Source organism: Agelaius phoeniceus, chromosome 6, assembly GCF_051311805.1.
Source record: "Agelaius phoeniceus isolate bAgePho1 chromosome 6, bAgePho1.hap1, whole genome shotgun sequence".
Lineage (NCBI taxonomy): Eukaryota > Metazoa > Chordata > Aves > Passeriformes > Icteridae > Agelaius > Agelaius phoeniceus.
The window spans coordinates 31,929,379-31,944,011 of record NC_135270.1 but is presented as its reverse complement, the minus strand read 5'-3'; the positions used below and the strand labels follow the sequence as shown (position 1 = coordinate 31,944,011).

The 14,633-nt window shown below is 38.5% G+C and overlaps 1 protein-coding gene across 1 annotated transcript in view; it reads right to left on the bottom strand.

The window, feature by feature from the left end:
- The window catches only part of GPR176 (G protein-coupled receptor 176), a 33,265-nt gene continuing 18,632 nt past the window's right edge, over positions 1–14,633 (bottom strand). The window contains exons 2-3 of the mRNA XM_054634370.2: positions 3,939–4,191; positions 1–2,974 (exon numbers count right to left, since the gene is read on the bottom strand). Coding sequence (XP_054490345.2) covers positions 1,867–2,974; positions 3,939–4,191 — 1,361 coding nt within the window. The 3' untranslated portion in view covers positions 1–1,866. The remainder of the gene's footprint in view (positions 2,975–3,938; positions 4,192–14,633) is intronic.

The window sequence follows — 14,633 nt, the reverse complement described above, 5'->3', positions numbered from 1 at the left end:
GAAATGGAGAAAAACATATTTTACACAGCAATTTATACACTTTAAATACATTTTTATTAAAACATTTGCTTTTAATGACTTGTAGAAATCCACAACCTTGGAGCCATCAGAAGCTGGTGACTTCCTTCAATCATGTTGAAGGAAGAAAAGGTACATTCTGCTTTAGCAGAATTTCTTCTTACTTTTAAGATTAACTGGTTGGATTTAGTAAGTTTCTTTGAACTTGTCAAGAATCTTCACCTTGTCCTTTTAAAGTATGCTTTAAAGAAAACTACTTTCACAAACAGACAGTAATCACAGATAAAGGTTCAGCATGCAGCAAAGGTCTGAAGTACAGGAAAACCACAAGGAGCAAACAGGTGTTACGAGATTGTGCTTTTCAGAAACTACCCACAGAGACAACAGTGAGTGCAAATGAAAGACTGCTTGAAACTGAACAAGAACTAAAATGTCAGGGTTGCAATAGTTTTAGGTCACCTAACAGACAGATAGAGTTTAAAGTTCACGTTTAGTATAAATGAGACAATATGCAGACAGGCAAGCTGCAGCACAATGCCTGAACTCTCACAGAAAGGCTGCCGAGCTGATACCAGGACTGGCATGACTCACTCACTCAGGAACTGGGCACCAGATTTGAAAGTCTTGTGTTCATACACTGTATGGTCTGCTCTGCAAGATGAGTGGGGCAGGAGGGTTGGTATCTGTATCTGTGCTGATAGAAGGAAAACTTCTCTACTTCTGGCAATATTGAGCAACAGCATTAATAAACCTTTGCCTTTTTAGGTCTGTTGTCAGCTTCTTCACCCAACAGTTCCACTGTCACTGAAACACTCAGAATCCCTCTCGGTGAGTCTCTCTCTCTGTGTGAGAGTGAGACAGACTCAGAAACTGAGATGTCACACTCAGAGAAAGGCCACTAGTATTTCACACCCATTTCTTTCATTTGCTTGCTTTCCCATAAGAAAACAGCAGAGTGCAGCATCAGCTAAGTTTATTTCAAGGCTTATCCCTTAGTTACTTGATATACACATTACACTTTCAGGACATTTGTATATGCCCTTTATCACAGGATTCTTAGCACATACATATTTGTTTACTGGAGTCAGAATTTGTCCTGCATGGTCTCCAATCCAGTTTTTACTTAAATCTACAAGAATATATGTGGGATCTTTATAAAAAGAGGTCTTTCTCAGGTTTAACATGCATGATGATTTGGGTATTCTTGGCTTTGTGGATGTTTTAAGCCAAAAACCAGTGGTTAGGTTTTAAAATATTTTAGATGTACAGCAGATGCTTGGTAACTAATTTGTGCAAAAAAATCCATCAAGTTTTAACACTGATCAAATAAATGTGCGTAACAGAAAACAAATGCACTTAATAGTCCATCCTACTTCATTCATGAAATGTGCAGAATCTTGCTGTGTCTATTTGTGGGAGAGTAGGACTTACCATGTTGCATGTCTTCTGCTCTCTACAGCATTTCCTGTAAAGTTACTTTGATGCCCAGTCCATTTTAATACAACATAACATTTCCCAGAAAACCAACTGCTGCATTTCCATAATTCAGCCATTAAAATAGTTCCCAAATTCATATGTACTTTTGAAAGTTAATAACAAGGTATCATTGTAGGGATTTCAGAGATCAAACTACAAATTTCCATATATATTTGATATATTATTTTCATTAAGTATTTCATATTAATAAGGAACACTTGTATATATATGTTTTTCTTTTGTTTGTTCATTTAACTTATATTTGGCAAAAAAAAAATCAGGCTGTAATAAATTTCAACATAATAAAGATCCATGGGATCAAAAATGTAATAGAAATTGACATTCCTCTGTCACTTAAAGCTCCTGCTCTTACTAAGAATCCACTTTGGGAAAAATACTGACTTTATTGTTTCTGCTGACTTTTCTTTCTGCTTTACACTTAGGCTGTTTTGTCTGGATTAGCTCTTCAGGGGTATTCCCCAAAGGAGGCAGGAGTCGTTTCTTATTGTTCCGGTTTTCTGAGAGCCACTGTGGAGGCAGCTCAAAGGGTCCAAAACCAAACTGCATGGAATACTTGTCATTTACTGCATCAGCTTCTGTGGGCACAGCTGGGGCCACCTGAGCTTCAGAGTCTGAAATCATCTGTGGTACAAACCTGTGAACCAAAGTCTGTCTGAGCTCCAAACTGGTGCTAGGAATTTCTTTCCTTTGAAAGTCACCAGAGCCAATGGATTTGGTCTCATTCTCCTCATCTTCCATTGGCTTGAAGATTTGTTGTTGCCCAATATGAAACATCTCCAGAAGCTGGCTTCCTGAATGGACACTGGGCTCCAGATTATCATCTGCAATACCACCCGAGCTGACAATGTTTCTCCTGCTGAACCTTCGGTGCAGCTGCACTATTGTCCCCACTAAGCACTTCCGTACCGATCTGTTAACAGTTAAAAATAACAAAGGGTTGGCCAGCAAAGAGACCTTGGGCAACCAAATAGCAGTGAGGAGCAAGAAGACTGAAATATCTGAGATATTGAGTATGGTGCGGTAAATCACCAGAGTCACGTAGGGGACACTGCAGAGGATAAATATCATAACCATAGAAAGCAGCATGAGGTGGAGCTCAGCTTCTCGCTGGGAGGCATATGGGATAGAAACTGTATTCTGAGGGGTCCTTAATGCAGCTATGATGACTTTTTTCTTCTGGCTGGCACTCAACGCTCTGCGAATAAGAATCATAAAGAGAAATACCACAGCCACTGGCACAATCACAGTGGTGATATTATAGATGATGACATATATCAGGTGGCCAAGGGAGTAGCTCCAAGATTCAGAGCAAGTGGACATGGCATAAATATCAGACACATTGGTCACAGCAAATACTGGAATGCTGGCCACTATTGCATGGGCCCAGATATAGATAACCAGGTCTCGGGATTTTGCATCAGATATTTTTCTTTCCAGAGGATATAAAACAGAGTAGTATCTGTCAAACAAAAAAAAAATTATAATTATTTTCATGGCCATACTGCTTATGAGAAACCTCTCCGCCACCTGAGCATAACGGTGGTCCAAATTCCTAACTGGGTTGCACACTGACTACCTGTTTATGAAAGGGAAAAGGAAAAAAAAAAAACAAAACAAAACCACCCACCAAAAAAAACCTCCAAAGGTCTGCCTTTACAGGTCTGTCTGTAGAAAAAAAACAACCTGACTATGACTATTTAAATGTCAAGATCACATTTTTGGTGGTGAAAATTTCTTTCAATACATCACTTTGGCTGATGCATATGAATATTATTTTGAAAATTTCAGCATTAACTCACTTGTAAACTAGACAGTACGTTGCACACCCTCAAAATTTCAAAAGACATTATGGATGCATGTGTCACATTCAAAGGCCAGACTCATAGTTTTAGAAGTTGCTTTATAACATATTTTTTCTGAATATTTGGAAAAAGCTGTTGGTCACAAATTATGTGTTATTACATTACATGTATTAACATGTAATTTGTGTACATGTTATTAAATTACATGCAATTACATTACATCTATTGGAAGTACAATGACATTTTCATTTGCACAAGCTGTGGTTGGCAAGCCCTGAGCAAAAGCATTGCTGAACACTGAACATTCTGTGTGCATTTTAAAAAAAAAAGTGCATCTCTGACATGCACTTCAAATTTCAGACATTGATTGTTTGCTTACTACTGGAGTACTGCTGTGGACTTTTAAGCTCACAGAGTTTTCATGACAGACCTAACTTTTCACACTTATCAATATAAGCAGTAGGAGTTTGTGCTTTTTGTGAGGCAGATCACAAGTTTTCAACTGATACGCTGTTGCAGTTGCAACATTGGTGTGCATTACATACAGTAAATTACATTTACCAAGACAAAGGGAGAAAGGAGAAAGAAAAATCCAGGATCATGGCAAATTTTCCCCATTACCTGTCAAGAGCAATGGCTGGAAAACTAAGGATGGTCACCGAGCAGAAGACTTTGTGCAGAAACTTGGCAATCCTGCAGAAGAGCATCGTATAGATCCACCAGCAGCAGTGTGGACTGGCACTAAGGGCAATGTCAAAAGGCACACAGACTAGGCTGGCACAGATCCCCGAGCAGGCCAAATTCTTAATGAAGCGGTTTGTTACCGATTTCAGCAGCGACGTTCTGCACGTGGACCACAGCACCATGATGTTACCTGTGAGTAGAGACAGGAGGCATAAAAAAAGGAAAACAGACAAACAAACAACCAACCCCAGGCCCCAGTAACAATAATCTCAACAGATTTGAATTTTACCTAGTACTACAAATGGAAATCATTGTTTGGAGTTTGCAGGTATCACTGATTTGGATCATGATGCTGCTCAAATTAGAAAGTCTGTAAGGGCTAGTGGCTTCATGAATCAGAGAGCTGAAAACATATTACACCCCAGCTATCCCCTCCCAGCTTCTGGTAATGAATGGATTAGGGCATTTCAGAGGCAAATGCCTAAGAAAACTATCTAAACCATATTTTTAGATACTTGTGTTGATTCCTATATTCCTGAGTATTGAAATACAGAAACTGGCTAAAGTGTTCATATTTTAATAAATAGTACAGAATTCTTTTTTAAATATAAAAATTTACACTATTAAAAATTCACATATCACAAATTTACAGTAAGTAAATACAGATACAATTAAAATATAAATATAAGTATGTATTTTTAATCTGTTTGTAAGTGGATTACAACAGCTTGCTTTTCTTTTCATTGACCACTTCAACGGCACAGACAGGCCTGTGTAAAGCCACATCCAGAAGAAATCTACCTTCCCCCCACTCCCCCAAGACATTCTCTATGTACATAACAACAAAACAAATAGGACAAGCAGAACAGAAAAAAAAAACGACTTGCTGCACATAACTTCACAGAAGTACAGACAGAATACAACCTGCTGATTCAGATATTCAAGCTCTACACATTTGTTTCAAATAGGGTGGGTGGACAGCAGTGAAGCAGAAGTTCAGGGAAAAAAAAGCAGGATTAGCCATGACAGTATTTTTCCCTTATCAATGCATTCCATCCAAATCTCAGAAAGAAATATCAGAGGTTCTCCACAAATTTCCCTGATTCTATCTTACACAGCAACAGCACAAAAGTAAATTAAGTGATCTGTTCTTACAGCATGGGCCCCTTCTAATGCATATCAGATACCATAAAACTCAAAGGATTTTCTCTCTCCTTTAAAAATCTGTCTTTAGAAAGATCACAGAATCATAGAATAGTTTGGGTTGGAAGAGACCTGAAAGTTCATCTTGTTCCAATCCCCCTGCCATGGGCAGGGACAACTTCCACTAGACCAGGTTGCTCAAAGTCCTATTTAACCTGGCCTTGTCCAGGGATGGGACCTCCACAATGTCTGTGGGGAACCTGTTCCAGTACCTTACCCCCCTCACAGTAAAGAATTTCTTGCTAATATCTAATCTAAACCTGCCCTCTTTCAGCTTAAAGTCATTTCCCCATGTCCTATCACTACATGCCCTTGTAAAAAAATCCCTTTCCAGCCAGCTCTCTTGTAGCCCCCTTGAAGTACTGGAAGGCTGCAGTGAGGTCTCCCTGGAGCCTTTTCTTCTCCAGGCATAACAACCCAACTACTTCAGCCTGCCTAGATCAAGTGCTTCAGCCCTCTGCTCTATGGAGGCAAGGATCTCTGCTAGCACAGCTGAGTGAGTGGGGCACACTCATGTAACATCATCATGTAACCTGGTCCCAGCTTTCCAGCCCTGACTTCACAGACATTCTTTTTCTCCTTTATGTTGTTTCTCCCAAAGCTGCACTGTGCAGTACCACTAGATCAAAGCATAGCTACCAGCATACAAATACTGCTCGACAAGACAACTCCATTTATTCTCCGCAGCTGGACAGCGTGCAGAGTTTAGCTTCCCACCTCCAAGTTAAACTGTTCTTACTGCAGACCATATCAACAGCCACATTGTGGATACTCTTACCAGTTCTTTTGAGTTGAAGTGTAATTGATTTATGTAGCAGATTTGTTAGCATTTTTGTAGGTAACTTACAAATAGACATAATGAGAGAAAACAGCATCTTAAGCTGCTGATTGAGATATGAAAAAGCAGCTGCAGACCTCCAAAACTTCTCTCTGTTGACCTTACCATTCTTTGTCTTGATTTCTCCTCCAATCAATAAAATCCCCCAAGCTTTTATGTGGAAAGTAGAGTATTCCAATGGCTGTCCATGTAAAATACCAGCAAGACCATATTCTTGTTCACATGGCCAATGTGTACACCAAGTGGCAAGTTCCAAGAACTAGCAAAAAGTCTACTTCTGCTTCTTGATAAAATAGCACTGTTTCAACTGAAGCATGCAATATGAACTTTAAAATCTACCTCACACATCTCTTATTTCAGTCTGCAGTACCTGAATGTCATTTGGGATTCAATTTTCTATATATTGTGTCATGTGTCTTATTCAAATTCATTTTGATACTGACAAAATATTGAGTTACATCTCTACTACCTGATGTATTTTGAAGAAAGAAATCATCACCTGGTTTTGGCAGGTGCTTTGGGCTCAACAATGTATTCCTCAGGCACTATTTAATCAGTTGTATTTAAAGCTTTCTAAGTTGCTAGGAGATACTCAGTCAATCAAACCACTTGCTTTCAAAAATATCTCCAACTCTCCAGCTATTAGAAAGTACTTCTAACAGTAACAATATATTTTTACAATGCCCTGGAGAGGGGAGAAAACAGGCTTTTTTGTGTTTTTGTTTGTTTGTTTAAAATGAATTTAGATCTTTCATCTAGTTTCAATTGCATAGATTTTATAACATTAATTCCCAAGCAAGTTTCACCTTCATTAGAATTAATATAAATGAAGAATGGAAAACTAAAAGAATTCAGAAATGTTTTCATTAATACTTCAGAAGCCTCAAGAGAACTACTAAGCTTCTCTTCAGGGTCCTGCAGAGGAGCTTCATGTAAGACTCCGTATTATGAGCTGTTGAATTACTTCTGCAAATTATGTCAAATTGTCATTTATACATCAGAGAGTCACAAGGAAATGAAATTAGCTCTGTTCTGACTGATCCTAAATGGGAAAAATGAAGTGTAAAAATGTATTGGTTCAAAGACGAGGAGGAACTCTTTAAGCAGATAAAATAAAATCAGAGCCTGAAAGGCAAAAAAGGATAAGCAGACAGAAGTGTCCACTAGGGACACTGGAAAATTAGCCAGGGAATATCCCTCAGGCAAACATTATTTTTTCATTTGCAACTATGATTTATCTATTAATAACCTGCTGTAATGAACAGATCAGCCTTAGTATAGACTGGTAGATCTTTGTGCTGATGCCTTGAAATCAAGTATTTCCCTTCACACATCCCAAAGCAGAGGAAGAATTACACCAGAAACTTTGCGTGGCATGAAATATAAGAAGTTTGGAACAAAACTACAAACATTTCCCATTTCATTGTTCCTCAGTTTTCCCCAGCAACTTCTTTCCATGGAGGAGGATAACACTGCTCCAGGCAACAAGGCAATTCAATAAACAATTGTGCTCTGAATACCAATTGTGCTCTGAATCTCTCCACAATGTCTAGAGGCTCTTTTCCACTCTCCATGTATTAGTCATTCACTGATGAACCTGGGAAAAATTTATTCTCCTTAGGTTACGACTATACTGGAGTGTTGCACATCCTCAGAGTGGGCAAAGCTGTCATTTTCTACCATAGGTTAGTTTTTGAAGGGTTTCTGCTGGATAACTGATCTAGAGAAACATAATCTTGGATCCAAACTTCCCATGGGGTTTTTACTGGTTAGCTGAGAAGCACCCAAGAAAAATGGGAGTGAACAAACAGCTGGAAAATGCAGCATCTTGCAATTTTCTATAAGTCAATACTGTTAGGAACACGAGATAAACAATCACATGTCACAAAGCATATCCCATATTGCCAGGTTCCACCACTAATGCAGAAAGATGAAGTGTTTTTAGTTTAAAAAGGAAAAGCATATATTTGGTCTTCTCAGAGAGAGAGCCATGTCTACAAAAAACCCTTATGACACCTGACATTATTTGACAACCTCCTCAGTACACAGACTGACTGAGCAGGACAGAAGAATCAAGCTTAGAATAGAATAGCTGGGAGGGGCCCAGTGAGGTTCACTGACTGCCTCAAGACTACCTACAACTAAACCCTCTGACTGAGAGCATCACGCAGAGACTCGCTGAACCCTGGCAGGGTTGGTGCTGTGACCACTTCTCTGGGGAGCCTGTTCCAGTGACCAATCATCCTCTCTCAGTGAAGAACCTCTTCCTAATGCCTCATCTGAGCTTCCCCTGATTGATTCCAGCTTGATTCCATTTCCTCATGTCCCATTTCTGGTCACCAGAGAAAGGATATCACCACCTCCCATTCTGCTGCCCCCCTTGAGGAAGGTGCAGGCTGAAATGGGGTCACCCCTCTGCCTTCTCTCCTCCAAGCTCACCAAGTGTCCTCAGCTGCTCCCTGTAAGTAGCTCATCTGTGCCTTTGACCAATGGTCCAAGTAAAAAAGAAATGTGAAATATTAAAGGTAATCACTGCATGAGAAGCAGCTCTTTTCACATTAGAAACATGTTTAAAGGCTTCCAAGTCAGAGTTAATTTTATCCTGTTATTAGTTATCACAACTATCAGCATTCAATAAATCTCCATGTACTACATACTAACTCTATTGTATGAGATTGAAAAGATGATGGTTTCCAGTCATTCCCTACTTCTTTTTTTAATTGAGAAACATCACAGATAAGCAGCTACATTGTACATTAAATTGCACAGAAGTACACTGAGAAAGTAAATAGGGTGGTTCACCACAGCATGCCGCCCCAAAGTCCTTCTAGCCTTTATTGTGGTTCAAGTTCACTGAATCTACAAACAGTAACATTTTCTGACCATGAAATTTTATCAGAGTACATTAGTCTGATTCAGAGCAGCAAAAATTACTTTTGCCCCTCTTCCAATTTGTACTCCTTGAATTTCACTGCCAGATGCAGGCATCAACAGCTGAGATAGTCCTGAAGTACTAGCTTTTAGCACTACTTCAAATAATGTGAAAGAGTCATAAAAATACCTTTAACAAGCAGAAGTAAGATCACCATAGAAACCAGAGGCAGTTATTTGAAGAAATGCATTTGCCATACAGTCTAAAAAAATAAATAAATGAGTACTGCTCTTTGTCGACTAATTCATGGAACTCAATCCATTAGCTGGGTATGACATCCATCTTACATTTTTGTTAACTTTAATCAGCACACAACTGAATCAAAACATAGTCCACTCTCCAGCATAATCCTCCTCCTCCTCACAACCTGACATCCTCTGCTTGCTCACTTCCCTCCAGAGCAGGGTTCCAGGAATCCAGCCATCCTTCCTAGAAGAGAGCCTCTGTGTACCCCACCCACGCTCCCTGCATTGTCACAGGGAAGGAGCTGGCAGCCTTCTTTATGAAAAACAAATCAGGAAGCCACAAAAAAGGTTAGCAACAAGGCTTTAGCCATTAAAATCATTCATTAAAAACTAACTGAAAAAGTCACAGTTTCTGTGAACACGATGAATGGGAAAAATTCTGGTGTTGAAACACCAGAGTGACTAAATTCCCAACTCTCCAATACTATTTATTATTGTTTTTCAAAGTATTTTGAGGAAGTATTTTGAGTATTTTGAGTTTTTCAAAGTATTTTGAGTATTTTGTTTTTCACAGACCTTTCTCTGACAAACCACACTCCAAAAAAGTGGTTAATTGGAAACATTTTTGGCATTCATGATAGGTAGCTATCAAACACTCTTCTTATTAATATGTATATTTACCTATTCATTTCCAGAAAGTATATGGGTCTATCAGGATACATTTTGGCTTACATAGCTTGAAGAAATGTGTAAATTTATCACAGAATTACAGAATGGTTGAGGCTGGAAGGGACCTCTGAAGATCATGTTGGCCAAACCCTGCTCAAGCATGGATAAATTCTTGCAATTCTTTGTAAGTCTTTATAAGTCTTTTTATATTAGTTTGAAGAAGTGTAGCCATGAGACTGATGGAATAACTTTTATAGATTAAAGAAGACCATAAAACTAAAACAAAAAGTAAACCTCCTGAAACCAAATCCAACCTTTTCTAACATTTTTGCTACAAACTTCAAAATTTGGTGTTAAAATAACAATTGCAGTCCAGTTAAAAATAGTGGGAAAGTATTTAGTTTGTCATTTTAGTATATTTCTTTCAATTTCAGTTTGTGCATATGTGCAACCAAATGTTTTATATCCAAAATGAAGCGTCTGCTGCAAATGAACTACCTTGGAACAAGGTTTGCTGGATGCCAAACCTTCTTTTCTCTTCATAAAACAGATGAACTCCCTAATTTTAAGATGTTTCTCACTCCTATTCTTAGAATTCTCATTCACACATACCTACTTTCATCCTAACTATTGATTCAGAAGTATAATTATGTAAGGTACTTATCAAGTCCAATGAACTACACAAAGCAGGAATTTGCTCAGCATGGGGTAGTTCCCTGCAGAGTGTTTCAGCATTGATTTAATATATATTGGAAGCCCTTTCATTTAAAGTCTGATACTTGTCTATGTGGTTTCTGTTCCCAGCAATGTATAGTTACCAGGTTTTATGGATGGAGCTAGTTCATAGCAGCTTAGTCTCAGAAAGTGAACAAAGATTTCCTTGCAGGAACAGGTATGTTACTGGTTTTTGTTGCAGCACCACTTAGAATTCTCCAAGGCCACAACCTGCCTACATAATCCATGGGGAGCTGCTATTCTGACTTTCTCTGAAGGTAGAGCAAAAGTAGAAAACATATATGAGGAAATTTTAAATTATACTTACAGCAAACATAACTTATATGATATGGTTTTTAATGTCAAATAACTTGTAAATTTACCACTAATGTATTTCCATTGTGACTTTTTTCTTACTGTTGTCCTTAGTATTTGATATGTTTATTGTCTGTAGGGAGATTCTAAAGTAACTGCATCCTGCTAATGGTCTTGTATTCCCACTTGTATTTCTTTCAGATATGCTTATTTGAAAGAAGGTAAAAAAGCATTGCACTGGTAATCTTCCAGTTCTTCATAGCCCCTGCCACTTTTTCCTACCTCACTTTTTGTATTTGCTATCCCACTAAATGGAAAGAATTTCTAGACAGGAACAATAATTTTCTCCCTTTTGATAAACTATGGTCCTTCAACAGCCATCAAGGCCATTTCAGCCATCAAGAAAACAACCAAACCTCCAAAACTACTTATTTTGCTTAAGTACACTTGTCTTGCCTGAATTCCTGGCCTGTATTTTAAAACCAATCTCCTCAAATAATCTGAAATTCTTCAAGACCTTGGAAAAAAAAAATTTAGAGAATATTGCATCTGCAACTTCAGAACCATGGATTGTTCCCATGTCAGGAAAATATGGCAGCAAAGTGTAGCTTTCAAACCTAAACTAGGAAATTGAAAAACTGAAAAAGAGTGTCAAGATGTACTGTCCTAACAATAACAGGAATATAAAGTCTTTTCAAAGTTAGCAACTTTTTAAATTACAGTGCCTTAGGGACCAGCCTTAGTACAAAAATGTAACCAAGTTTTTTAAACCAAGGATTTTACATGATCTCCACAAGATTTCCCCATTACGTAGGGAGCAATTTTTTGACCAATTGTACAGAGAAAGGAAGTACAAGGAACAGATATAGAAGAGATAAAAATATTGGATGCCCACATCATCAACATATGTGAAATCATTAGCAGAAGTCTGGGATCCTGAATCTCCTTTGCCAACAAAGGATCATATCTAGTGAAACCCCTGGCCAGTTTACACAAGGCTTCATGCCTCAGAGAGCCAATCTGATATTGCCAGTGAAACACCACAGGGCTTGGAATGCAGGGGAAGCCAGTAATCTTCCTGAATGGACAAGCTGTCTGTTCTTCAGCATCCTTGGCACAAGAGGAATAGCCATTGTCCCTTTGTTCTATAAAGCAATCAAAAAAGGGCTGGTCTGAACCTGTATTGTCATGAGAGGACTGTGTCAAGCAGCAGGGTGATTTACTTGAGCAACCCTGACCACTGAATCTACCTGGAAATAGCAGCCTTAACACAGGAAACAAGCAAGTTTTAGGATTTGTTTTTAAATAACTCTTAACTGCCTCTTTGTACCTTTGTTTGCAGAGAGGCTGCGGTCACTTTTGTTGGTTACCCCCTTATGTAAGTGCAGACATGGCTCTTCAAATGCACCTTTCTGTCTGGCTTCCCACAAGCACCTGCAGTTCACAGGCAGGTATGTTGGTGCCATTAAGGATGTAAAGTCACAAAGCTGTGACTTCTCACATCACAGATGCTTCATTAAAAAGCCAGCCCTAGTCCCTAACAAGGTTCTTTTAGGAAGAACCTGCGGGACCCCTGGCATTTCTGTGTGACATGCCAAGGGCAGGTCCAGGAGGAGCCTGACAGCTTTGCACTTGGGAGGCTGGGAAAAAAATTGTGGTTTAGAGCAACTCCAGCATTTGGCCTGGGCTGTAAGCTGCTCCACCATCAACAGCTGACAGGAGCAACTTCCCACCTTCCACACTCAACCTGATGACCTCCTGTGCTGTTCAGAACCTTATTCTCTCCTGCCTTCACCCTCATATCCACCCTTACACAAAATGCTGCCAGACCAGAATGCAATGCCAATACAGTCCAACAGTATCAGGCTTATGCAAAATTATTTCTTCTGCATCCAGTCCTTTTCTATTTGTTCACTTAAGATTTCCAGACAAAACTTATAAAAGGAATTAGTAGCTGTGCTATATTGCAGTATAGTGGATATGTGAGATCTATGCAGCCTATACAACCAACTGGACAATTTTAATTTTACTAAATTACTGGGTAGCTGTTTTTCTCTGGCTTGCTTATTGAGGAAAAAATGAGATATATATGAATTTTTAAATGAATGACACTTAACAGAGAGCAAAATTTTAAAAGCCTGTAGTAATTACTAGTAGCTGGAAGACAGACTTTATCCTTTTTTTTTTTAGAAAATTGAGGCTATCTTGCACTCTTGATTAAAAGAGTGTTACATTAGCACCAATTTTCATCCCCCATTACAGCTGAAATTAAGGAGTTTGTAGCTGAATGATATCTCACCAACAGCTATTTTATAGAGCAGAAATTATTTCTGGACCTACCCCACAGTCCTGTGACTTTTTTTTCCTCTGTACAACCAAGAAAGAGCTGACATCATTCCTGCATTAGTTTGCTAGTGCTTTCCTTTCTCCAAGTGCCAGTTTAATAGAAACAAAATTTTATTTTTTATATAGTTTTGCCATGCAACCATTCACCAGGTCACCAGCTGGGCATATTCGCTCTTCATTTTTCAAACACAGATGTCTTCAGACAGGAATTACATATGCCTAATACATCCTGTGCAGTGGGATTCATTTACATTATATTTAGAAACAAGCTTTTTTCCCTCCCTGCCAGCTGACTGTAATGAATGGTTCTCTCCACTCCTCCCAGCCCTGTAAATGTACTGAAGTAATACTCACTCGGAATAAGAAAGTAGATCTGGGGACTCTGACACACATCTGAGAAACCAGGAGTTATTAAAAAAAATCACTATGATCCTATATCAATATATTATTAAAAATCACATGGAAAAATATTCTGTTTAGTTATCAAAGTGTGGCATTTCTCTGAAGAAATATGAATTTATGGAACCAAATCAGATTTATCCCATCTATCAAAGAGAAGTGCTCCCATGGAATAACTCTGGACAGGCAAGGTGCTTCACTGTTAAGATGATGGTGGCATTTCTGGCCTGACAGAATGCAAGTGGGGTTTGGTTTGATTTGGTTTGGTGTTTTCTTAAAATATATAGAGGCCTGAAGTATAATTTTATATTTTTTTGATCAAGCATTTCACTTACAGAATCAGTTGTTGACAGAGACTCTTCCCAGATTTCTTCTCCCTTATTTTTTTACAGTCTCCCACAGAACTCAACTATTGGACTTTTGTATTGTCCCCTCCTAATCTGCTTTCTTTTACTTTTTATAACTGAGTTCCCTTTTCTTAGCTCAAAATCCTCCCAGCAAGACACAGTTCACAGGTCCATTCTGTGTAAGACAGCACTGCTAAACCCAGAATAACACTGGGCTTAGTGAAATGGACCTCAGCTTTTCACTCTTCAAATGCCTTCACAGGAAACACTGGAAAAAATAGTATTAGTACTTAACACTTCCATTCAATTAAAAAAGACAGGAATACAGCTCCTTAGGACTGATGACTTAGAATCCAGACCAACATGCAAGTGCCCAGGATTGACTGTAGTAAATGGAGCCAGATTAAGATACAAAAACTGGAGAAACATTGAAATTTTTCTTTACCTTAAGACTATGATTTTTTTTTAAATTCTAGGTCTGGACACCGTGTAGCAGTGAAATAGTTCTGATAGTAAGATAAGCTGTAAAACTGCCTAACAGTCACCCCAAATACACCCCTGATGTATTTGATGATGAAAGAGCTTTTAACTGTTCTTTAACCTTCCAATAATCCAGATGACTGCAATACTGGCAAAGGAAGAGAACATGCTCATTTTATGTTTTAAATCTGCTTTTCTTCCCTA